Raw genomic sequence first — 26,592 nt, 5'->3', positions numbered from 1 at the left:
ACTCGAAGTAGAAAAAGTTGGCCTCACAGTTAAATGTGCAAAAAACTGTCTTGAGTTTTATGGTTTTCTGAGTCAGTCTTGGCTCAGAGTATTCACACACATCACTGAGCTGCTTCGATTGTACAAATAAGGATCATTTGCATCATGTTGCCGAGGACGTTTAATCATTCAGCGGCCTCTCATCTTCCTCTGTCACCCCCCCACCCCTTCTTTCTCACACAACACCCCACACCTACCAGCGGCCTATGCATACGTACGTGTGCGGGCTATTTATACTTTCATGTGTGGGCACTAAAACGAAGGATAGCATATTAAAATACTCCTCCTCAGCCAGCGCCATCCAATCAGTTGTTCACTTCCTCTCTGCATCTCCCCTGGAAGATAAATGCTTTCCGAGGGCAACCTTAAGACAAGAGAACCACCTCCACTCTCCCTCCCACACGCGCTCCTTCTCTCCGCGCTCCTGTCCTAGTTTGCCTTTCTTTTCACTCGCCCAGCATCTCTCTCCAGGGTGCGTTATAGATGTGGTTACCGCTGAGCCTCTCCAGAGTTCGATTACAGACAGGCTGTCTAGGGACTCTGTGTGTGTGTGTGTGTGTGTAAGTGTGAGTTTTTGTGTGTAACTGTGTGTGTGTGAGATGCTGGTGTTGGTCAGGGTGGCAGCTAAACAGGCCATTACTGGGATCACTTTGTTTTACATAATACATCATCCATCTGTCTAGGACACACAAAGTCACACACAAAGTCACACACACACACACACACACACACACACACACACACACACACAAGCATGTTAACAAGAAGAGTTGAGGAGGCATAACAACAGGTAAGAGTTATCACCGTAGAGACAAGCGTACTCTGGACAAGCCGGGTGGTCACCCAATAAATGTACACGTCACCACACACACATACACAAATGCACAGACACACACATGCACAGGCAAGCAGGCGATTCGCTTTTGAAGAAGGATCCGAAAGCATGAAATCGTATCTAAATATAAATTTAAATTAAATTAAGAACAAAACAAAAAAATTAAGCTGCATTTCCGGAAAAGAAGAAATAGCCGTGGAGACGGTCCCTCTAATGCCGAAGCCGTTTATCGATATGTTTGTGGAAGTAAAGCTGAGCTGCTCAGAGAAAATGAAGTGAAAGCACTGAAAAAAAAAATGAAAGCGACACTTTGAACATCTTAAATAAATTTGCAGATTAGTGGGCGATGCACCACATCGCTTTCTTTTGTGGTATTTAACAAATGTCAGCATTTTCATTAAAATACTGAGGAATTTTAAACCCATTCCCCTGCAATTACTGCTTAATTGCTGGCATCGTGGAAAGACACACCAGAAACCTCAATGTGCATGCTTTCACCCCCCAAAAAAACATTGATGTCAGGTGTGTCAGCTTCTTTTTAAATCCTAGACTGTAGACTCATGTGTGTAAACCTTTTTCTGTTATTGTATTAATTTAGTGTTATTACTACTATATTACTGTTACTCATATAGTAATTGATATTAATGATATGCTGATCTGTCTATCCACCTCTTGTGAATAAGGAAGCAGTTAAAGGAAGCTTCTTTTTCCCTCATAGTATCGAGCTTGAAACTCTAGCATCGCGCCACCGTACTCGTTATACCTCCCAACATGCAGCAGGTCTTCAGTGACCTGGTTAGGGTAAGGTTGCACACACGATGGGTCACATACTAGTCGGTGTTACCTTTGAAACCACCTCTCTGCACCTCTTCAGTTACAAGAATTACATTTGCCAAAGAAGGGAAATTTCCATCTGAATCTTTGGTTAACCATAACCTGGTCATCACCGGCTCGCTGGATGTGAAGTGCCTGAATTAGCAATTGGACAGAAACCAGATCAAATTCAACAAATTTAACTGCAAAGTTCAAATTTGCTTATATTCTATTAACACAAATGGAAAGTGCAACACGGCATCGTAGACCTTTAAATGTCTGGTATTTCTCCTCTTAATGTAATGAATTTAAAATATTTCACATTGATATATATGCTTATATATTTTAGTATATCTAATCTTCCCTTGACTACCAAAATGCAGCTAAACGTTTACACTAAAAAGTACTCAAAACAGAAAGAGAAAGGAAAGCCTGTGACTCTGAAGTTTTCTAGGAAAACAGGAAGGACTTCGGGTTTGGAGTTTGGTTTGTTTTACATTTCAAAGGAGGGAACTGGCAAGGATGCACACAGAGAAAAGGTTTTCTATCCAAAATACCTGGAACTTCTTCTCTCAGAAATCCTTTTCATAGTGCTGTTTGTCTGATTTCTGCTCTCTGCTTATAAAACATCTGCTCTTCCACCAAAGGAAAACCATCAGGACTGTGATTAAAAAGATATGTAACAAGTTTTTATTTATTTAAAATGTGATCTATTTTACACAATACTGAAATACATTTGTGTTTAACAAATGGGCCAGAATATCAGGAAAATACATAAAAATCTGTTAACCAATGTTGAGTCTTAAATATTTATGGAACAACAGGACTTCTGTGTGTGAGGTCGCCGCCCACATCCTGCCACAGCCTTGCCACTCTGGTGAAGGCTCACGAAGATGCAGATGCCTCCTCTAAGTTCCTCCTATTATCAACATATCACTGAGTTAGCACTGAATTTGTTTGCCCTCAAATCTACTATATATCAATATCAGAAGTTAATAAGCATGTTTGTGTATGTTTTTGTGTGTTAAAGCCCTGACTTCAGTTTAGGAGACGAAGCCTGAGGTGAGGAAATAGTGCAGGGGGAGGCATAATGAGAAAGAGATCATTAAATTATACATGTAAAAATGCTAACTAATAGAATTTGAAAAAGCTATTTCTGATCTTTACATTAACGGTAAGTTATAAGGCCTCTCTAGTCACATAGATAAAGTGCAATTAGGCGGAACAGCGATGTCCACCTTGGCCACTGTATTCAAGATGGTGGGCAACATGGTGGCCTCCACATCTATTTTTAATGGATTAACACTTAAGTTTAATTAAAATGCATCAGTGTTGTATCAGGCTGTTTTAGTTGATTCATTATGGGAACGTCCATGAATAATAAGCTCATGTGCTCTTTCCCATCCAGTACACACAGCATCGATGCTTACTGGTCTTAAAAGTACTTGCGACTGCCTTTGTTACCCCTCAGGTTTCTAGTCGGCACACCTATGGTACCAATTTGAAAATCCAACATCACCTCATTCAAGAGTTATCACCTTCATAAGATTTTCAAAAAACTTGACCTCTGATCTCTGACCTTGAGGTTAAGGTCACCAGCATTCAAACCCGTCCGAGGTTTTTAGTAGACACATACCCCCATCAGCCTTTTTTTTTTGACTGAACTAAACTAAATCTTACTGCAGAGAACAGACAGAAATTCAAAATAACACTAGATTTTATTGAAAAACCTAAAGTAGAAAAAGTCTTTATAGAGTTGAGGAAAATTATTTGTATTATTTCTTCATTGCACTGAAAATGTTCTGTTAACTATCTGATTAATTTGGATAAACAAAGGCTGCACTGAAAAACAATAAGCCTTTCTTGGAAAAAGTTTAGCCTGAAATTCTCCTGTTGTAGATGCAAGTACGCAATTACCACGAAGGTTATGACTTAAGCTTTAAAGGAAATCGGCTTTATTTGACAAAATGGCGCTGGGGTGGGGTGGTGGAGGGACTCAAAAAGGAAGACAATCTGCTGAAGAACAAGAAAGCAGCGATCGAGAAATACCGATGGAGAGTCTACAGATGGACAGATTAGGTCAGATTATTGTTATTTGCTTCCTGAGAACAACAGATGCAGGAGGATGGAGAGGAGAGACGAGAATTAAAGAGGAAGAAAAAAAAAGGAGAGGAACACATCCTTCCAGCCTCCGAAGCTGCAGAGAACAGATTGCAGCAAGGGGAAAAAAATAAATCTGCTAAAAATACCACCTCATCCTCTATTTCTCACCCTCCATCTCTCCATCCCTCCTATCAGGACGCACACACACACACACACCATTTGTTTTTATCAGCATACATTAGCTCGAGCACTCAAGCCAGCTGAACTCAGGAAGTTCAGGAGTGGGAGGAGAGTGGGTCGTGAGGTCACAGCCGAGTGTCCAATCGTCGATGAGGAGGGCTTGACATGGACGCCTGAGACTGTGCATGTGTGTGAGTGTGCGCGTGTGTTTGTATGTAATCTGTGGCTCAATCTCACCTACTATTTTAAGAATCCACTCCCTCTATCTCCACTCTCTACTGCTCTCTGCGTTACACCGCTGCACCCTCCCCTGCTCAGGCTATCCCACCACCCTCACACAAGCGCGCTCGCAGACGGATATATACATGCACAATTTCACCGGAGGGCACAGAGCTGCTTCTATTTATAACCAGGTGCGAGGATACACAGGTGCAGGTGAAAATCACTCTTATCAGGCAGCATGTGAGTGAGAGAATGTGTGCGGAGAGACCGACTCGATAAAGATCTTCTAGATGTTTCCGTGTTTAATCGACGTAAACAAACAGAGGAGACGGGAAAACGGAGAAGGAGAGAGAAGGGTCTGTGAGCTCTTAAGCTTTCTAGGAAAACAGGAAGGGCTTTGGATTCAGTTTTTTTCTTACATTTCAAAGCAAGGAACTGGCAAGGATGCACACAGAGAAAAGACGATTTTTTTCTTTACAAAATACCTGGAACGTCTCTCAGAAACTCTTTTCACACAGCTGTTTGTCTGATTTCCACTCAAGGTTTTTCCTGCTAATAGAAAATCATCAGAACTTTCATTAAAAACCACAAAAATTAGCAAGTTATAATTTAAAATGTGAGTTATTTTATTGAACATTGAGCCCTGCCACTCCGGTGAAGGCCGATAAAGATTATATTTAATTCTCTGTGCAGATTTTCTTAGAAAACACGTAGCAGCATCGGTTCACCGAAGACTTTATATAAATGGTGTGCAAAATCCCAATGAGAAGCCTGAAGACAGTGATTTCGAAGTTGCACTCCTGGTGTTTTGCACCAACTCATTCTTTCCGTTTGTATCCGGGGGAAAAGGTGCACAAATATGCAAATTCCTCCCAGGTGACTTGAAATGACTGGAGGTGGCGACTGAGTATTATTACCCTTCTTTCTTCCTCAAGACAATGACTTACTCTAATGTTTTAGGTCTCCATGGCGATGACGTTAATGCTAGGGCTGCCACGATTAGTCGACTAGTCACGATTACGTAGACTATCAGAATCGTCGACGACTGATTTAATAGTCGATGCGTCGTTTGAAGCTTTGTAAGATCACAAAAGACGCAGGAATAAGTAGTAGGATTTAAGAGTGTAATAACGGACTGAAACAGAAGATGGCAGCACTGCATGTACAAGGATGCCAGCAGCCGTTAAACCCCGAAGAAGGAGAAGTAGCTCTGTCCCAGAATTCATAGCGCAGCCCAGCTCAGTTTCCAACAATGGCGGAAGCTAGTTAGTTTTACTATTATTATTCTTTCTGGGTCACAAAATAAACGTTTAACATATTTTCAGGCGAGAATGTAGCTGTGTAAACCTCAAATATCTGCTCAGTTTATCAAGACACCACATATTTTCAAAAGCGCTCCAACGTTTTCAGAGACGTCTGTTACCCACTAGCTCGATAGCTAGCCAGGGGCAAGGCTCACTAGGGCCCGTGAGACTCCCAGCAAATCGTTTTCAAACCCACCGCTGTCTTTCGCTACTCAGGTTAAACATATATAAGTCACTTAGATAACTTCAAAATGTTATTGTTTGGCTTTTTGTAGTATTTTATTTGTTCCTGAGTAAATCGGTTTGGCTGAGATTAAAGTTATAGTTTTTACACAGCTGAATAAACGTCAAGCAGACAGCTGATTATCAGAAGTGTGAGATGCTCGAGAATATACTCCGGTGTCCTGTTATATTTTAGATAGCAAGGAGTTTATTGAACTTCACCGAAACAATCTGCAAATTTCATTAAAATTTAATAAACTATCATCTTGTCTTTATTTTTAGTTAGCACATATCTTAAACACTTAAAGCTGTAAGCTAATGATAGTTATGTAAGAGCAGATGCTGCTGGTGCAATAAGCTGTACGCTGTACGTCCAATGGATGCACGATCTGATTAGTCGACTAATCGCAAAAATAATCGGTGACTAGTCAACTATCAAAATAATCGTTTGTGGCAGCCCTAGTTAATACATTTGGTTGTTTTCGTATTTAATGTCAAGTACACTAGTGTATTTGTTTCCAGTGTGCATTATATGTGTGCTGAGTGGCAAATCTGTCCATGATACTGTCTATTTCCTGATTTCGTCAATTAGCTAAAAAGCATTTCTAAATTTTATTTATTTATATATTTTCATTGTCTTCAACTTTCTTCTGCTGCGTGGTTAAAAATGGTGTTCCTCCTGATATAACGTAACACTGAGTCCTAGAACCAAGAAATTCTGGCTTTTTTGTAACCGCTGCAAATCCCTTGAGATCCCCGGCTAAATATAGATCCCTTTAAGCCGGAGCAGCTTGATTATAATTTATAAATATTCAGTATTCACACTTAAGTCCTAATATTTTGCTAAAATAACATAAAATGTCATGATAAAACCCAATTTCAGCCCAAAGATTGTTAAGTAATGGTATAGACTATTAAATGCCAGAGTCAGTCAGTGAGATTCTGGGCTACCCGAGAGCTATCTAAATATCTACATGCTGCATTTTGAATTATTAATAAAACTGTGTCTCTTTTCATTTGATTAACATTTTACATTCTAAAATTATGTTTACATTTGATGATGTTAATGACTAGATGAGTTAGAAAACACTCAGAAAACTGAGCACAATGTAATGGGAGAGAATAATCTTTGTGATGTTGCATGTATATACAACAGCTATTAAAAACATGAATCAGTCCTTTGGTAATCAAACTGTATTTTATGCTTCAAGGCTAGAAAAGAAGAACAACGCTATACTAACTTGCTTGCATCATATGATAGCATGTTAGGTGTAATGATACAAGGCAGTGCCATAAAAACAGAAGAAACTGCTCAAATCCAAGTCTGAGGTTTCAGTATTGCTTAATCTGAAACTCCCGTGACCAAGTTTGGTTTGTAGGGTTGTCAACCAGCCATCATCATATCTCTGAACCTCTGAGTTACCTCACGGCCGGCCCTCTGTCCCTTCTATAAGCAGTCTAAGACCATGGCGTGTCGTTTTCTCATTCAGCATTTGAGTCGCTCGGTACTTTAAGTGCTGATGTAGCAAAGATAAGATTACAGGTGCAATTCCAGCTTGTAAGTACAATTTCAGCCCAGTTATGTACCATTTCTTTTGGACATCTAATCAACGGAAAATCGCTCAGTGTGCTGACGTGCTTATTTACACGGTCGCCAGTCACAGAGCAACATTATCATTTATTTTGAGTTGTGTGTCTTCGCACCTGGCAGATGTGAGTGCAACATTCACTCAAAACCCCTAAGGGAAATATCTTTCTGTTTACCTGCTAAAATATCCACGATGTTTACCAGCTACTCACACGGGTAGAGGGTTTTTAGAGCTTTTTACGCACACACACACAAAAAAAAGAAACACCCGCCCGCTGCAGCTGAAAACAATGCTGTTAAAACAGCAAGCTGAGTGCTAGAAAGCTAAACAATGAGCTGATGATGAAATAAAATTGATGACTGATTTATTATTAATATGTTGCATTAATCTTTTATGATTCAGTACTTACTGATAGACCTTTTCACATATAAAATGCATTATGTGGGCGGAATTCGGGACGGCTGAACATTACACGTGTCACATTATTGCAAATTATCGGCTGCTTTCCATGCAGAAAAATATAATGAGCCCAGCCAATAACACAATTAACATTAAGGATAGATGCTTTTTATGCACACCAAAACTAAACTGGCAAGAAGCTTCAGTAATCAATAGATTCATGCAGACCTTATTCAGATGTTCCTGTTAGGGTCGTCACAGCGCATCGCCTGTTTCCATCTCTTCCTGTGCTCTGCACATTCGTCTGTCACACCATCTATCTGCATGTCCTCTCGCTCCATCCACAAACCTCATCTTTGGCCATTTTTCCTTCTGCCTGGTAGCTCCATGTTCTACACTCTTCTCCCATTTTAACAAGTATCTCTCCACCGCACAACCCAGTTCAATCTCACCTCTCTTACTTTGTCCCTGAAGTATCTGACTCCCTCTGAATCCTGTCGACTAACATCGCTACCACCTTGTAAACACTCTTTTCTTCACCTCCACACCAGTTAGCATGCTCGTGTCAAAAATTGGTCAACCGTCGGTATGCATGCAGTTCTCTCAACTCTAAGGAACATTTTAGTGGCAGCGAGCTACGGTTTTTAATCATACACCGAACCGCTTTACTGTTTTGGATCACTAGTATCACTCCCTTTGTTTCCACTGAGAAAACAAAGCTGTTTTTCACACACAGCTAAAAGCCTCTCTATGCTACCTGCTCGGGATCTAAGACCCAACATTTAGCAATACTTATAAACACCTGAACATATCAGTCATATCAGAGAGAAAAAAACAGAGCTAAATGCAGAATAAAAGAAAATATTCGATGCTATTTTAATGCTAAGGGTAAGGAAAATACTTACTGGCATGTTTGCCCTATTACACAATCATTCAGCCATGTGAGGTCTAAGTCATCGCAGGTAGTCCTACCCTTATCTTTTGGAGAAGGGCAAAACAGACAGTGAACACTGAATAGTTCTTGAGCATCAGTTACAATTAATATTTCCTGGGTTCCCTGACTGCCACTCTTAAACAAAAATATCCTGATTGCCTAAGGTTAGCGTAAAGGTGTTTACATACCAGACATTTCATGTATAATATTTACCAATTTTTCAGATGTGAATGAGAAGATCTGACCATTCAGATGACTGCATTTGGAAGCACTGTCATCAAAGTGCTTGCTCATAAGGGGGTCATTTGATTGCTGGGGTTTGCTCTGTATCATTGTGTTGTTGTCTTTACCTTATAATATAAAGCACCTTGAGGCAACTGTTGTTGTGATTTAGTGCTATATAAATAAAAGTGAGTGCCGCTGTTTTACAATGCACTCGGTGTGTAAGGGCTTTTAGGGTTGGCACTAATGATAAGCACTATACTATACAAAACTACATTTGTATTAAAAGACGGTTATAAATTCTTCCTTTTCATGTTTGTTACTGCCAGCTTTGCACATGTGTGCGTGCATGCGTGCATATTTTTGTGCATTTCTCTCTCCCTCTTTGTATAATGGTGCTTCGTGGTGATCTTACCTTCAGTGGAGGATCCGGACAGATCAATGACCACGTACACCTTCCCTTCCGGCTCCAAGTCAATCTGTGTAGAGGAAGAAAGAAAGAAACGGAGAGTAAATCAGCAAGAAATAACACGACTGAACAGTGAGTGCGGCACGGGGGCAGTCCTCCAGCACAAACAAACACACCAGTGCACATGCAAGAGGTCATTATCTTGACTAGATTACACTCCGCCCCGACACTCCATATTATTATGGTTACACTCTTTTAGCCCCCATGTACTCCTGGTATTAAATGCAATTATGCATAAAGATTATATGTAAGCAATTATCTGCATTTTCAGATATATTGTAAACAACATATAATAAATGCAAAGGCACCACTATCTTTATTCGTCCTTCAGCTAGGTAAGTAGGTAAGTAGAGCAGCAAATTTCACACAGAAGGTGATACAGCTGTACTGGCTCAACCTTTTTTGCCTTTGGCGAGGTGAGTTTGTCTCCATCACTTTGCAGCGTTTGTGTAGAACAAAAATAAATAAATAAATAAATAAATTCAAGGACGGCATCCAGACAGCATTCACTTTTTCACTTTATAACGTGGCTGCTTTAACAACCACATTCAAGCAGGATGTAAAAGTACAGAACGCATGTTAATAGCTGGTGTAAAATGAAATAGAGCTTAGCATAATACAAAGCTTCAGCATTTCTGCTGAGGTCTTTGGGGGTGATTAGAGAATCCTTCCATCCTTCCATTTTATTCCATTTATCCAATTCAGGGGTTTTTGACATTAATCTGAAGTCAAACATGACATAAGTTTGACTTAGGTAGTGCATTTCTTATGATGCTTGTGATACTATGCATGTACTCGCTAACTCAACCAGAAAACTAAACATTCCCATCGTTGCTGAATTGTACTAAAACTAATTAATCATCTTTTACACACCTTCTTACAATTATAATTCTTTTGAGTAATTTTGAGTAACAACAAAAAAAAAGTAAAATCAAAGGTTTATTTATTCAAATAATTAATCATTAAGGAGAATGCACTTGGTAAAAATTAAATGTATACCAATCAAATCAATTTAATTTGACCCTAATCTGTTAAATTTAATGTTTTACCATGTGCTCATATAACAAAAATGCATGGTACTTTGGGCATAAATCTTTTTTTATCGTATTGTGTTGCACAGACATGAGTCGTTTATTTGATTTATTTATTTGATACACCCTGTTTGTGATCATGTACAATGTTTGACATCGACCATTAAATTAGGCTCAATTTTAAGTATTTTCTTATTTTTACGTTTGTTTGAATATTCTCTATAGCTCCCGTTCAACTACATATCAAATATCAGTCGACTCAGATCTCCAAAATCTGGTAAGCTTGCGTGAACCTTTCACGCTATTCCCAGTCGTGGTGCGCCCATTCATACCCAGGTGCGGCTGGATGGTAGATGAATTGGGCACACTTAGGCGCTTTACACATCAAGTATGAAAGGAATTCAGCCATCGATGAAGATGTAACCTCAACACCGCTCGTCTGTCATTCCCCTTTCCAAACACCTGTCTCATGAGAAATGTGTGTATGCGAGCAGATTTCAGCACTCACATCTGCTTCCCGAGCATGACAGATGAGGTTTGAAGACAGGCGAGACAGAAAACAGGAGCTGCAGCGGCATGAAAGGATTCTCCATTGGAAAGTTTTCTGTGTATACAAGTGTCACATGCATGTGTTCTCTAGTACAAAAATATTAATAAGAGCGTCGGCCAGTGAGAAGATGGGAGTAAAGTATTCGGTCTGGGTAAATCTAATTGAGAGGTTTGGTTGTTTTTAAGTGATTGAAACTGGATATCTTTGGTCTTTGGTCATGACTGTGTCTTCAGGAAGTGTAACGGATATGTTTTGCTATTCTCTGAGACTATCTAAAAGACAGGACAGCCATTTCCTGCCTTCTCTTCATGCCCCTCACCACGTTCCCCAGTGTGATCGGTATTCTCACACCGTCATCATTATCATCACCTTTACCACCACCTTCACTTCAACACAGTCTACAGTATCACAGCTTGATTACTGCTGACATTTGATTGTGTTTTCTTGTCAATTTTAACTCAACTGCACTGATAAACTGCACACAATCAAGATACGTACCTGCAAAATGTACTCAAGTCACATTTTTCACTGCTGTGTTTTTATAAAAGAGACTGAGATTGAGTTTTTGGACCTTTTGGAGCATTACTTAACAAATTACTGTGTCATACAGACAATCGAAGAACTTTCTGCATTAGTTTTCATGACTGAAATTCTAGTATGTTAGTACTAATTAGTAGATATGAGTGTTTCTGTGTTGCCTATGTGCTATGTGTGTATGCAGCTTGCTATCGTTACCTTTCAAGCTCAAGGCTTAAAAACACGAGGTCCTATATCTGGACGAGTGGTTGACTGGGTCCTCAGTCAACTTTGCTGATCTAAAAAATACCTCAGAAAAACCAAACTCAAAACTTTAGGAAAATAAAGGCATCAAAATAGAAAAAAAATGGGTTAAAGGCAACTCACTAGTAACGCAAATAAAGGAACAGACATTGTATGGAATACAGTCAGATTTCGTATAAACTTCAGCTTATCAATGGTTAAAAAATGAGCAGGTTGTCATCTGTGTTTGCAGCATACTGTTTGCAATGACTTGCTGTAACAGTTAGGCTAAACCAAATAGCAAGTGTCCCTTCCTGCTAAATAACACTGCTCATCCAGTGTGTGCAGCACAAGATCATTTACATACGGCGATTATTAAGCTCTAATATTAACTTCCTGCATTTTAACGTAAGGGAAATTGCTGTTATTATAGAGAGCAGCAATCAAAATGTTTATGGCTGCATAATGCAATTTAAATAAATATAGTAGAGAATTTCTTGATAGTAAAAAGCTCAGCCCAGTAAAACCTTCCTCAGCACAGAGTCCAATGAGCACCTTGGCAAAACATTCTCTTGTGTGAGTTTATGGCGAACAAATTTGCAGCACTGGCATCTTGGACAAGTCACATCGCATCCAAGTCTCATCCAAACCTTTTATTTTTAGATCACCAGCAAGCCCAATTCTGAAGGTATCTACACATTATAAATGTGGTAAGATATTAGTGTCTATTCTTATACTCAAAGATATTTAGAGTTTCCAAAACAGCGACTAGTTGATAGAGGACGTCTGGAATGAAGGCAGTATGAGATGTATGTACAGTACAGTTATAATCCATTCATCCTCTATATAAAATGAATAAATTAAAGTCAGTGTAATTAAATGAATTAATCAAAACCGCAGCTGATTAAATCACCACATCAATCATTATTTTTATTAAAAACAAAAAAAATTACATGTTATAATGAGTTAAGCCAGCCATCAAAAAGGGAGGCAGTTTCAAACTTTTAAATATTAATGGGTAAGGGCGATCTGCATACGCACAGAGACTTATTCAACACCAGCCGCCCACAACACACATGCAGTCACAGAGATGGGAGAAAGTGCAACAGAGCGAGCTGGAGAGGCAGACGACCCAGGAAGAGAGAGTGAGGAAGAGAGAGTGAGGAAGAGAGGTTTAAATCCTTAGTTAAGCTCTGGGACAGCAGCAGATCCTCTTATGCAACAGTCAGACTTGCACACAGGAGGCAGCAGCGCACATGCACACACACGCACACACGGACTCCATGCATTGCTGAACATGAGACACAAAGAACACAAACAAATAGGGGGTCCATACCTCCACACATCACAAATCCTATCCCACAGCAATCAGGCACAGTGCGTGGAGAAACACACACAGAGCTACATGGACAGAAACTAACAGTCCTGCTGCCTCCAGTTGGACTAATATGACATAAACAAACAAACATGACACATTTTTTTAACCTACATATTTCCTGTCCCCTTAAAAATATCACAAAAATGCTGCTTGCTTAGATTTTTATGGTTCACAGAGTTAAAAGATACCAATGCAAATAAATTCATTAATGTGTTACATTTTCTTTTGATTCACTCTCAAGCTCATATTTTCTTCATCTGTATGACTTTCATCAAAGACCTGTCAGCTTTTCTGTCATTTTATGGTACTACTGATGTCAAGTAAAGATGGAACAATACATAAAAAGGCCAGCTTGCGTGCATTTTAGTTGTTCTTACAGCAAGAAATGTGAAAAATGCCACACATTTGGTGTCATATCAGGGGATCTGCTGCATTTCTTTGACATATATTTTATTTTTAATTGAAAATCCCAATGTAAAGGAAACTGTCCCAAGCTAAAAACGCTAAAAGACTCGAAAGATGTACTACATATGAGAGTGCAAGTATTATCCTTTTGTTTTGTGTGTCTAACACATAGCAACTGCGGGGGATTTGTGACCTATAAACGCCATTGGATTCTTCATGTCTACCCTTGAAAATGATGTGCTAATCCCCAAACGTAACCTCTTGCATAACAGCGCATCTCAGCGGGGATTTCAGCCAAAAGATGGACGCAGAGTGATTTGGAACAGAGTGGAGCAAATGGACAGCACCATCACTGATTTAGCGCTCGGATGGCACGCCATCCTGCAAAACGGCACTCTTTCCACATCGCCAGTTACTGGCCACTTGAGCCATGCTGTGCCTTCGAGCTCGTTTTTCATATCCAAAATCAATTAAAATACAAAAAATACATCTGCTGCACAGATATGAGTTTTGGAGGATGAATTAGACCATATATGCACTCACATGTATCTTTAAAAATGAAAAAAGAAGAGTTTATTGCAGTTATAAAGCAATAAATAAAAGCCATGACAGATACAGTATTCTATGCACAATGGTTAATTAGGCATCCAGAATTATACCAGCTTTGTTATATACGACCATTTTTACCATAAATCCAAACCTCAGAGTTTGGCCAAATCACCACATTACTTGTAGATTGTAGAGTCATCTAAACGCTTCCCACAGATCGTCATGACATTGATTGTTACGGTAAAGTTAAACATCCATGTAATCTGAAGGAATTAGAAATATTTATAGGTCAATGGAGTTAAACATAATAGTGGATTCTTACATGAAGCATGGCCAAAGTTTCAAACAAAGAAGTTTCAGGCTGCAGGGTGCTCTAAACACTCTGATTAAAACGGGTTTTTTCTACTCCTGGATCTGCATGACCTAAATGAATATCTCTAATATGGTCGTTTAAGGTCAGGATAACACTTCATCGCAACCCTTGCAAGCCTGGGGACAGCCACACAGAGCAAAGTAGGCTGACAATTAAGCTGAACCAAGGCTGAGTGAAGCTGCTCCCTCATTCACAATGGGTCACCACAGCAGGTAGCACCGCATGTTTGATTTGGCAGTTTTACACCAGATGACCTCCCCCAAAGGTATTCGTGTCTCCTCCTTCCTCACTTCATAGTTGAATGTGTAAATCAGTACATTATGGGGCCACTGAACCAAGGCCCATTATAAGATTTTTAAAAATGCATTATTTTGGTCCTCGAGTCATGCAAAGCTACCATCAAAGGGTCCACCAATTAATAAATAGCTCGCTGTTTGTAGTAGATGAATGTGACTTGTAGTCTAAAAAGCACTTTGGGCATTACCCTTAGAACGATCACCTAACATTCAATTTCTAAAGCAGGTTTTTCCCACAGCGACCACTGTAGCAAGGAATATGCACTTGAATTGTGAGAATGATTTTCCACACTGTACCTTTAACAACACAATATTTCCTGGTTCAAAATACTGTACAGTGATAAGTCCAATCCCCAACCCCCCTTCGCTGTCGTTTTTACACTTTGCAAAACCATCGAGACGGCCAGACTGGAGCTTATGATGGGCCAGTTCTGGCTTAAGCAGGGTTTATGCTTTCCATGTTCGTATGCCTGCTTTTTTTGGGACCACACGGACTTGTCTGCATAGAATTTACATTACCAATGTACCAACCACACATGCACCCAGGCAGCGAATTTCAAACGGACTTGAAAGAAGTATAACAGGAATGACTACTCGGCTGTCGGGTTTCTAGCTGTCCACATCCGTGATGAGTATAATTGAGGCTTTATGAGGCTTCTGGCTTTTAACACATCTGTTACTGACCTTTTTTACACTCATATTAAAAACAGTCTCAGTCAAATCAGGTGACTTAGTAGGGATCCACCGATTCCCATCCTCAAAAAGTGGATCAGGTGAAAACAGGACAATTCAATTCAGTTTATCTCGTTCTGCTGGGGAGTGAGCGTAGGTAGCATGGAGAAAGCTAAAAGTATGAGTTGCAACAGTCTGGATGCATTTCATGCTTTCTCTGCCAACAGTTTCTTTGTTTGCAAAACTTTTTGAGGTAATCACAAACCACAAGTGAGTCAACACAACTCAACATCGTTCTTGAACGTAGCCAATATTTTGGTATCACGTGACCGCCCAAAAAAGTTGCATTCCCATATCCCAGTAAGACAAACCAGTGATTCAGTATCTGCATATGAACAATGCACACACCACAAACTGCCTAATAATACTCATCATGGATGCTGTGAATGCTGGCTTTGCTTCAAACTGAAGGAGAATAGATCAGTACGGCTTTTGCTGCTTTTACTGCTTTAGCAAGCAAACACACCTGTCTCAATAAAACATGAGAGTTAACCACTTCTTGTTTTCTATGATTATAACCTCACCTCTATTTGAATTGTCATGGTAAATGGACTGGTTCTTATATAGTGCTTTTCTACTCTTCTGAGCACTCAAAGCGCTTTACACAACTTGTGCATTCACCCATTCACACAAGCACATTGTTCTAGGTGCTGTCTAAGTAACATTCACACACATTCATACTCCAATGGATGCATCGGAGAGCAATTTGGGATGCAGACTAGGGGAAGCCAGGAATCAAACCACCAACCTTCCAATCAGTAGATGACCTGCTCTACTGCCTGAGCTACAGCCACCCCAAATGTGTCATGCCGAAACGCCCAGCAGTCCATTCATGACTAAACAAACGTAACACGAGTCTGCTATTCTGAACCATGAAAGATCCCTCGAGCTATTCACGAAGCCACAAGAGCATTGTACTGCATCAATAGGCTTATCAGTGAGTTTAATCATGCAGTATCTCAGAAATAATTTGGTCAGGTTTGGGTTGTTATACCAACCTGAGCTCTGACAACATCAGGAGGAAAAATAATAACTTGCTCTTTTTTGACTTGGTATTACCTCATTAATTTTGTTGCTAGAAAAAAAATTAAATAAATAAAATACAAATTTAAAGCTGCAACATGTTGTAGGCTTACTCACTACCATCAGGTTGAATAATTCAGAATCTACTGAAAACTGAGCCTTTAATGTAAAAGTGAGGCCAGAAAAATGGGAACATTTTGACACCAAGTGTGCCTTTGTGTGCTACAAGCATTCTTTCACACATCCAAATTCTGTAATGTAGTTGTAACAGAATTGTACTAGTATTATTGAGGTTTCTCACATGGCATCACACACTCTTTGCTTGAGAGTTGTCTGCCGCTGTTGTCTAGGATGTGACGCCACCATGTGCTAGGGAAACAACAGGTTGGCAATGGTAGCTAGCATATTTCCACAGTTGCATTTAGTTTTTTCTTTTATGATCCTGTGCAAATAATTGCTAACTGCTAGCCGAGGCGTAAGACAACTTGAAATAATGTGACTCCAACCGAAAAGCTAAGGCTCTCCTTCTAAGTAAAAAGTTTTGCCAACATGTTTTATAAGGTGCAACTACAGAGAGTAGCTAGCTTGTTTCCAGACAAGTCCTTCTCTTCCATTCAACATGCTAGCAACCAAAACAATCATAAGAAGGCTTTGGCTAACTGACTGGGGAATACACATGTTTTCCCCTAGCAACATGTGATTGCCAGAGGGTCACTGACATGTGTGAACGGGGCTTTACTTATTTGAGCCTACACTGTCAACATAGCTGTCACAAGTCCAAAATGGCAGACAAGCAAAGGTCACATGACTGAAAAACCTCATTAGTTCAGAAAGCTGAGTAATGTTATGTTTGTAAACATCTCATTAACTACAGAGGCTTGCATTACCCTTCTAAAGGCTACCTAGAGGCTAGCATGTTAAAAAAAATCCTCTAATAAAGCAAAATCTAATATTTTTTTGCCACTAAAATGTTGTTTTTGCCAGTTATGCTGGTTGTTTTCAGAATATAACGCCCTGCTCTGTTTCTGATGATGTTTTTATATCAACAGTGACTCAAATGACGAGTGTCATGGGTGAAGAATCATCCCAGATTGTGTCTTTCCTTCCTTATTGTCTCTTTTTTTAATCATATTGTCTTCATAATAGATGATAAACAAAGCTGGAAAAGTTGGCTGATTATGTAGCGATGAATCAGATCACATTAAGGCTATAATGAGATAAGAGGTGACAGTATCCTATCCTAGGCAATAGGCCATATGTTTCTTTAATGTAGCTTAATTTCTACTTTTTTACTTGTTAATTACAGGTAATACCAATCATCTGTATCTTTATTTTTATTTTTTTAAGGACATACCTTGATTATTTGAGTTTAATTGACAAGTTAGGCCAAAACTGACATTTGTATTAGGTTATTTATGAATAAGCTTGTCTCTTCACAAACTTTATTATATTATGGCTCAAGTAATTATCACCGGCTATTTTCCTGGTTACATCATTAACTGTTCAGCCGATTAAGCGTCAAAGCGTGGAGAGAACAATCTGTTTATTAATTTTCTCCAACTGATTAATCGACTGACCACTTAAGCACTAATAACTTTACATTACTGTGACAGGAGATTGCATCCACGTCACCAGCCCTGTTAAATGAATTGTAATGTGACTTGGATTTAACCTCCTGCGTGCACAACCACACACCAACACCGAGGTTCCCCGCCTCACCAACAAAAGATGGGAGGAGGGAGAGCCGGAGAATCTAGTTCGCCTCATTAATCTTGTTAGTCCAATTAGGACACTGATACAGCCAGAGAGATAGATAGCTTCACAAGCCCTCTCTCTCTCTCACACACACACACACACACACACACACACACACACACACACACACACACACACACACACACACATACAGGAAGCAGAGTGTGGTTGAGCTCTCAAGGCGTCTGGGGATTTTAAAATGGACTTCAGAGAGACGTTAGCGTTAAACACACGTACAGTCTTAACTCTCTCGCATCGGTTCCATCTCCTCGCTCTCCAAACACAAAAATACACTGCTACAATAAAAGACACACACCATATGCAGCAGCACCGACAAGCACTCAACCAGGCAGACAGGGCACTCAAAGCTTGCATTATATCAATACTGTGGAGCTAACCCCCTCCCACTCTCCATCCAGCTAGCTCACTATCTCTGTCCAGCCAGACGGCTCTCTGTGTCTCTCTCAGGAGCATTTAGTCTCAGTGACAGCCTCCCACATCCATCTGTCAAATAACAAATTTCGGCTTTGAGAGAGCTCGACCGCATTCACACGATAACATGTGTGTGTCTGTGCGTGTCTGTGTGTTTGGCCCTCTTTCTAACAGCAACTCAACTCACACAGGAGGCCCCCGCTGAGTGAGACAGCATGAGAGTCATGCATCTTTAATGTAACATCACAGACGGCTAATAATGTAAGAAGAGCCGAGCTGTGGCGGCGGCGGAGCGAAGGTAAAGCTGGAGGACGGGAGAGATTCTCATTCTGCGTTCAGACTGCAACAAAACCCGCCCCTCACCACAACCCAACGCTCCAACAATCCCGTAGCGTCAGGCAGGAGGCCAATTAGATTTACAACAGTTGATGTTCCCCATCAAATCATCCAGCCCGTTCAGTCATCTTAAGAGATCACAACCACTCCAGATATGTGCGTGATATCCAGACAGTCTGATGAGCAGTCCCCGTAGATCAGACAGCCGTCACCGTTGGATGAAAACACACTTCATAAAAATTCAAGCCGCACGAGGTGGCTGCACGATTGGGGAGAAATATCCAATTAAATATAAGACATCGCTCTTTTTGAAGGTCCTCCTCTTTTAAACCAGCTCCTGAAAAGGCAGCTTTCATGTAAACACTACATTTGTTCTTTAAACCTTTGTTTAGACTCTCACATATGATAAACGAGGTGTCATCAATTGAGGTGTAAGATTTTTTGATAACACCTTCATGCTCTTAAGCAATAGTTATGATAGGAAAATTGGCAAACTAACAGCTTCACAACATGTCCATAATTTATTTATTTATTTATTTTTTTAAATTTACTTCCTGGCACAGCTAAACGAGAACCTTGATGCCAATTTATATATTTGTCTAATAAAGGAGGATAAGGAGCTGGCGAAATTTTGCTCCATACAAACCAAAATAAAATCCACCGAGTGGAATTTCTAGCACTCAGTAATTCAAATGTTATAGTTAGAATATTAAATTTAAAAACTGAGTAAAAAAATAATAACTTGCTGCCGTACAAGAGTCGTCTGTGTGTGAGTACTCAAAAGTATAAAACTGCCAGACCTTTTTTTTTAAAATTGATTACACAACCGTGTGAGTAGTTTCATTTGTGACCTTACTCTCCACTGTTAATCAGATAATTCCCAAAAAGTGGAAGTACTGGGCCTCTGGGGAACGACACACACATATAATCACTGTGTTACCTTACTTAACTTAAGTCTATACTTTTTCCTGTTATTTTTCAGGACATTTTTTATTAAATACCAATGAGTTCATAAACTCTGTGCTAACTACTTTTATTATAATAACTGAAAAAAAAAGCCTGCTTATTATTGATAAGATTAGAATTCTTAAATGGAGAAAAATAGCAATATAACTTTTGGTTATTTGTGTAACTACAGTTCTCAGAGGTCCACCCATGGCGAGACATTGAAACGCAACTCCGCCTAGTGTCTCCAGAGTGTAGTGGTTTATAAATTCACCTTACATGTAAAAGATGTAAGAAGGCTCCCAGTTTGGGACCAGAAGGAAACACAAATGAATGTGCTGCTTGTGTAAGGAAGGGGTTTACTACCAAAGCAATAGTTTCAGAGACATTTAACAACCAAAACTGTGGTTAAAGTCATACATAACATAGAAAAACTGGCTAAAACAGGCAGAGAAATACAGGTGCACTCCTGGTTTCACACAGAAAGAGGAGACAAGGAGTGTGCATTTCACCTTCCCATTTCTTCCCTTTCACTGGAAACATAAATTAAACACCCTCAGCAAACATACACCCTACACATACACACTAAAGGTTGTCCTGATTTGGCTTTAGTGGGCAGTGCACCATATTTCTCTTTGTGTGTGAGCGTATATCTTAAATCCAGACTGTCCTACTTAACCAGCAGGTCACCGAGGGGTGGGGCCCATGATGTCATTGTCCACAAACAGCGATTGTGAGGGAATGGGAGTCTGGGGGTCAGGAGTAAAGAAAGGCATAATGACAATGTGGCTGTGGCTGTGACGATAATCGTGTCTTGAAAGAGACAAAGTGGAAAGGCGGGGAACAAGGTGACGGTGTCATGATGCTGCCTCTGTGACTATAGGATTATGTTAGTGCTCAAGGATATTTTTAACTTTGGATGTTTTTTGTTTTTTTTAAGGCAACAAAATATATCAAGTCAAAAAGGTGGATCTCAGTTGTTTTCATCTTATAACTTTCTGCAAACTGCATCTTTTTTGGGAGGTAGCAGCAGATGGCGCAAAAGAGGCTAGCAAGACTTGTTAGTGTTTTCTATTTTTAACCCTCCGGCAGTTCATTCCCTCAAAGTGGCACCGGTTCTTAACCTTTTTACGACTCTGACATCCACTAAAGGACAAAAATATTTTTTGGCCCTCCTCCCCATCTAAGGAAATGTCAAATTTAGATGTGCCAAATACCATACTCGGTAATTACAAGCTGTCTTTAACATACTTGTTGGTTACCCTAACGTTGGTTGCAGAAATGGGAGACAATATTGACACCAACCTTCCCGGTGTAACGCTGAACTTTGGAAAACTAAAACTTTCATGTTTGTCCTTGATTTCGTTCAGAGAGAATTGCATCCCCCAGTTCGCAGCAACGTGGTTACCAGTGAGCACAGAAAATCAAATTCTGCAACTTTAAACGACAGTGAAGAAAACGGAGGCGATGCCCAGGACTAAACGTCAAGGCGAGTGACTGAAGCAACTACCAATGACAGTGAAATACTGATGACTGACATATTACAAGGTGCTAAATTAATTACCAAAAGGTTACCTAGGCAACCCAGGCCTGAAACTCTAACTGGAGCAAACAACCATTAGCAACAAAGCAGGGCTACCTATGTGGACGCCCCTTCAGGGTAACAGACTTCATGGCTCTGTTCTGCTTTGCTACCTACTGCAGCTACAGCTCATCTAGACTTTTTATGGCTATCTAATGTTGAAAGCAGGCACATGGGGCAAATTCACGCACACACTGAAAAAGATTTACTACAAACTAACAACCCATTAGTCAACCAACTTAATTAGCATTTTCCTGTCTTCTCTTGATGCAGCTCCTCCCCCGCTTATCTGCTAGTTCCTGCGGGAGACTGCCTTACTGTACCCCGCGCCTTGTCTTCAATGGATTTACTGAGTCACTGCACTTTTGTGGGGGGTTTTTTAGCTTTGTGATATTTTGTGCAACTGAATACCACATATATCCGTGACATTTGCACGCCGACTAACACATTTGCAATACAACCTCACTTTGGCACAACTGGATTTAAAATCTGTGGAAAGAACTATGTATACAGCCAAAAATCTTTTGTTCTTCCGTGGCTACACAGTCACCATTTGTGTCTACGTTTTTTGAGAGTAAGTCAAATTCCTTCTGTGGATTAACACGCTTGATTCTGATAGCATACACAACATAAGTTGTAGCCAAAGCTTGACTTATGTTGCTGCAAAAAAGTGGCAAATTATGAAATTATGATGTTTTGTCCACATTTGTGCAATCGATACATTTTTGATTTACAAACTGGGTGTAATTCTGTAAGTAAGTAAGTAAAATTTTATTTATATAGCACCTCTCAAGATAAAAATCACAAAGTGCTTCACAGAAGCTAAAACCTAAAAATAAAAATCAACCAAAAGCAAGTTTAAAAAGATGAGTTTTTAGCTGTTTTTTAAAAGCGACCACGGAGTCCACAGATCTCAGGCTCAAAGGGAGAGAGTTCCACAATCTGGGGGCCACAGTTACAAAAGCTTTGTCGCCTTTTGTTTTCAGCCTCGTGTGTTGGACAACCAGCAAGCTCTGGTGACATGACCTCAGGGACCTGCTGGGAATGTATGGATGTAAAAGTTCACTTATATATGTTGGTGTTTGTCTATGCAGAGCCCTGAAAGTCAAGGTCAAAACCTTAAAGTGGATTCTGAATTTAACGGGGAGCCAGTGCAGCTGAATCAGCAGGGGTGTGACATGGGAGTACTTGGAGGACTTGGTCAGAAGCTTTGCAGCAGCGTTCTGTACAACTTGCAGATGCTCCAAAGATGCTCCAAGTAAACAAAGAATTCCAATAATCCAGACGAGATGAAACAAATGCATGAATGACAACTTCCAATTCGGAGCGCGATACAATGGGACTCAGCTTAGCAATGTTTCTCAAGTGATAAAAACAGGAGCGAACCAGAGATTTTACATGAGCATCCAAAGTCAGAGCTGAGTCAATAGTAACACCAAGCTTCCTGATAGACGGTTTGGCAAATGTAGCAAGTGGACCCAAGTTTTCCATAACACTAGGTACAAAATTTTTAGGAGCACAAACAAGGACTTCAGTCTTCTCCTCATTTAGTTGAAGAAAGTTTCCAGCCATCCAACCTCTAATGGAGTCTATGCACTTATGCAAAATCTGTAGCTTGGAAACATCATGGGGCTTAAAGGAGATATATAACTGAATATCATCTGCATAGCAGTGATACAAAATGTCCTTAAAAGTGCTGAATAAGTGTTGAAGAGGAAGTAAATACAGCAAGAACAATAAAGGCCCCAAAACTGAACCTTGTGGCACACCATAGGCAAAAAAAGTAGAAGAGGAACTGTACTTAGAGGTAGCCACAGAAAAGGATCGTTCATGCAAATAGGATTCCCTGTCACAGCCAAGATATATATTCTTCTCCCTGACCTGCGACATTAACATTTTGATCAGATCGCCTTAGAGTCAATTGTGAAGAAATTTCCTGACAGGCGCTCTTGAGATTGAGATGAAAAAACAACTGCAAAGCCGTCGCTGCTGACATAAAATGGTTATAAATTCAATATTTACACTAATATAACAAATTCTGAAACTCTACACCGTCTGAATTTGTCACTTGTTTAAGATTTCTTAGAAATATGCAATGCAATAAATTCTGGCAGGCATAAACGGAGCCTATAAAACATGTTGTACTAAAATATTTGGCTTCGTAGTTGTAAAACAAAAAAGAATTTAAACTGGTTAAACCATCTTTTAAACGGATGTTGGTCGGTCTCCAATTGTAGCCCTTCAGTCTTTAATCCCAGCTGCCGTGTTGGAGCATGTGAGTGTATCTGTGCTGAAGCCAAGTGTCAAACAGTGGCTGGCTGACATCTGACGTGGCCCGTGTCCCAGCGAGGAAACATTACACTGTGTGGTCATCACGTCTCAGAAGCTTCCAGCAGCCTCGCAGCTTCGCCCTCCAGCCTGACATGTTTACATGTACACAGAGCTTACTTCCACGCCTCATCTCCTGTCCTCTCTCAGTCATCACCACTGTTTTCCCCCTCCTCAGACTCGTCTTGCTACCTTTGCACCAACTCTGTTTTCTCTGTCAACTGAGAACTTTTTTTAAAAAACACTACCAGGAGCTATTTTTTTTTAATTGCTAAGGAAGCGATAAGCTGGTGGTAATAATCCGGTCGTTAAGTTATGACGTGACGAATCCTACTTCCGGGCCTAAAGTAGTCTGTGTTATTATGGCTTTTGTGTTGTTTGATGTTTAATGTTATGTATTTTCTTGTATTTAATCTCAAAAAGCTCCTTCATGCTTCATGCCCTGGAGGACGGGGCTGTGGCCCCCCCACACCCTCTAGCAGATCATTACATGAAGGAACCTTTTAAAAAACAAAAAACAAGCGCGTCCATGCTCACAGGTGTACACACGGGTGATCACACCCACAAACTACACCCTTTTTGGCTCCTACCTCAAAGCACACTGTGTTCTGTTGCTCTTATGTGCTGCACAATAATGTTTAATATTTAGTATTTACTGTCATATTCCCATATATCATTGTGATGTTGTTTATTCTATTTGTTCTCTTCTGCTTGTTTTCTTTTTTCTTTCTCAGCAGGTGACCCAGGTGATTGATATATGCATTTTTTTTCTTTTTTTCTTCTTTTTTTTTTTTTCTGCTCATTCTGTTGGTTTTTGGTTTTTGCCCTTCTCCCCCATCCCTCTTCTCAGCTGTTTCTCTTTCCCTCTTTCTTTCTCCCCTTCTTTCCCCCAGTCAAGTCTGTCCCATATTCAGTAAGTGAAAATAAAATAAACAATAAAAGGTGAATCAAATGGACCATTACGGCAAGGCTGGGATGGTCAATTTGGTAAAGTAAATCCGTTGGGCATCTTTCTTTGCCTTTAGACAACAATTCTGATGGCAAAAGAGCCAAACGGGACAGGCAAAAAAAAGAAAAAAAAAAAAAGAAGAAAAAAAAAAAAAAAAAAGCTCCTAAAACAGTCAGTGATCACTGACCTCCCTCGGCTTTAATTACCGCTAATCATTTATTTAAGCTCAGTTTTTAAAACCTTACGATGTAACTACAGCCCAGCCCATGCAGCAGTATATGAATGACTAACCTCGTATTGTGGATGGATTATCTCAGTTGTTCTCCTGGCTGAAGTTTGGTCCTTTTACAGCATCCTGCCATGCGATTACATTTGTTCCTGACCACCGAGAACACTCACATTAACTTTTATCGAGTGGAAAAAAAAGTTAGCTTGTTTATATTATGCTAACACAGCTGTGTCGCTAACGGTCACGTAGCACATCATTATATACCAGCTAGCCAAACTTCAGTGACCCTACAAACGTCACTGCTGTTTAGTTTTCTGTCTTCATTTATGTTGGAAGTGATAACAGAGCTGTACATTTTAATTTGTTTCCAAAACCCCGCAGTCAGGACATGCTATATTGTATTTAGATAGAAGCTAGCGAGCTAACTTCCTGCTAACTTCTAACTCTGTTAAATAAATTCCGTTTTCATGGATGCCTGGATGTTAAACTCAATTGTTACACCTGGTAGAGCAGAACGCTGATCATTTTATTAAAGATGAAAGACTTTAGACAGTTTTTCAACTCTCAGTAATGCCATAGTGATCGTTTGATATATGGACCTGCAGCGGAGTTTAGGCCCAGACACGGCTAGTGACGTCAGACTTAACGACCAGATAGCCAGCCTGACTTGAATATTACAGCCTGCAACTGTGCACACTCACTCCTTGTTGTTATTAGAATTAAATACAATAATATAAAACCACAATTAATAATCCACAACTATTGAATAAATATAATAAAAAATAATACCAGATAATCTTATGAAGAATTTAAAGCATCATTACAAAAAAAACAATCACTAAATGGATCTTGTAGGATCTGAAATGTTACCTCTTGAGATTGTTTCAGAAAAAAACATAATTAAAGTAAAAATGAGCAATTTTTAGTTTGACTATTCCAAAAAAAAAGCACTGACTGCATTGTTATGAAAGTCCAGTCACAGACTGAGCACCACCAATAGATAAATCAAATGTTGCTGACCAGACCTTTGAGAATATATGGACGCCCTCCATCATCCTTCATGTCGAGAATTTGAATATATAACAAACTGAGGATGTTTCCCTCCGCTCTTCTTTTCTTTTTTTGTTTTGTGAAGCTGCAAAACAGAAGCCTCGCCCTTCTGTGTGTGTGTGTTTTCCTTTCCTTTTTCTGGCAAAAAAGCTTGAATATACTTAAGACGTACAAGATGTTCTGATTTATGGCTGTATTGTGTTAAAATTTAATAAAAACGCTGCTGCAAAAAAAAAATAAAAAAAAATAATGCACAACAATCATAAGGGCAAAACGTCACGGTAAAAAATAATCTGTCAAACATAAACAGCTTGTAACATTAATAAAGTGAAAGGCATGCTGGGTAACAGGCTGTTAACAGCTGGGAGACAGTGAGGAGAGGTGGAGGTTTAGAAGAACAGAGCCAAAGTAACTTTCAACCAATAGCAGAGCTGTTTCTGCAGTCTGGACGCCTTTCAGGCTTCAAGAAAATGAGGCTCTTTTTTCACCATTTCTAAGTGTGAGCAGGGCCAGAACAGCAGGAAACAAGGTGATGGTAACGTGTTACTCGAAAGTACCT

At 39.8% G+C, this 26,592-nt stretch overlaps 1 protein-coding gene across 1 annotated transcript in view; it reads right to left on the bottom strand.

The window, feature by feature from the left end:
* Positions 1 to 26,592, bottom strand: part of LOC146568718 (protein kinase C epsilon type-like) — a 53,539-nt gene that overhangs the window by 17,278 nt on the left and 9,669 nt on the right. The window contains exon 2 of the mRNA XM_085284944.1: positions 9,278 to 9,341. Coding sequence (XP_085141070.1) covers positions 9,278 to 9,341 — 64 coding nt within the window. The remainder of the gene's footprint in view (positions 1 to 9,277; positions 9,342 to 26,592) is intronic.

Source organism: Mchenga conophoros, linkage group LG8 (genome assembly GCF_057382185.1).
Source record: "Mchenga conophoros isolate Kocher_MC1m ecotype Shallow Benthic linkage group LG8, M_conophoros_male_GT1.1, whole genome shotgun sequence".
In the NCBI taxonomy this organism is placed as follows: domain Eukaryota; kingdom Metazoa; phylum Chordata; class Actinopteri; order Cichliformes; family Cichlidae; genus Mchenga; species Mchenga conophoros.
The sequence above is the reverse complement of the archived record's forward strand: the minus strand, read 5'-3'. Positions and strand labels throughout refer to the sequence as shown.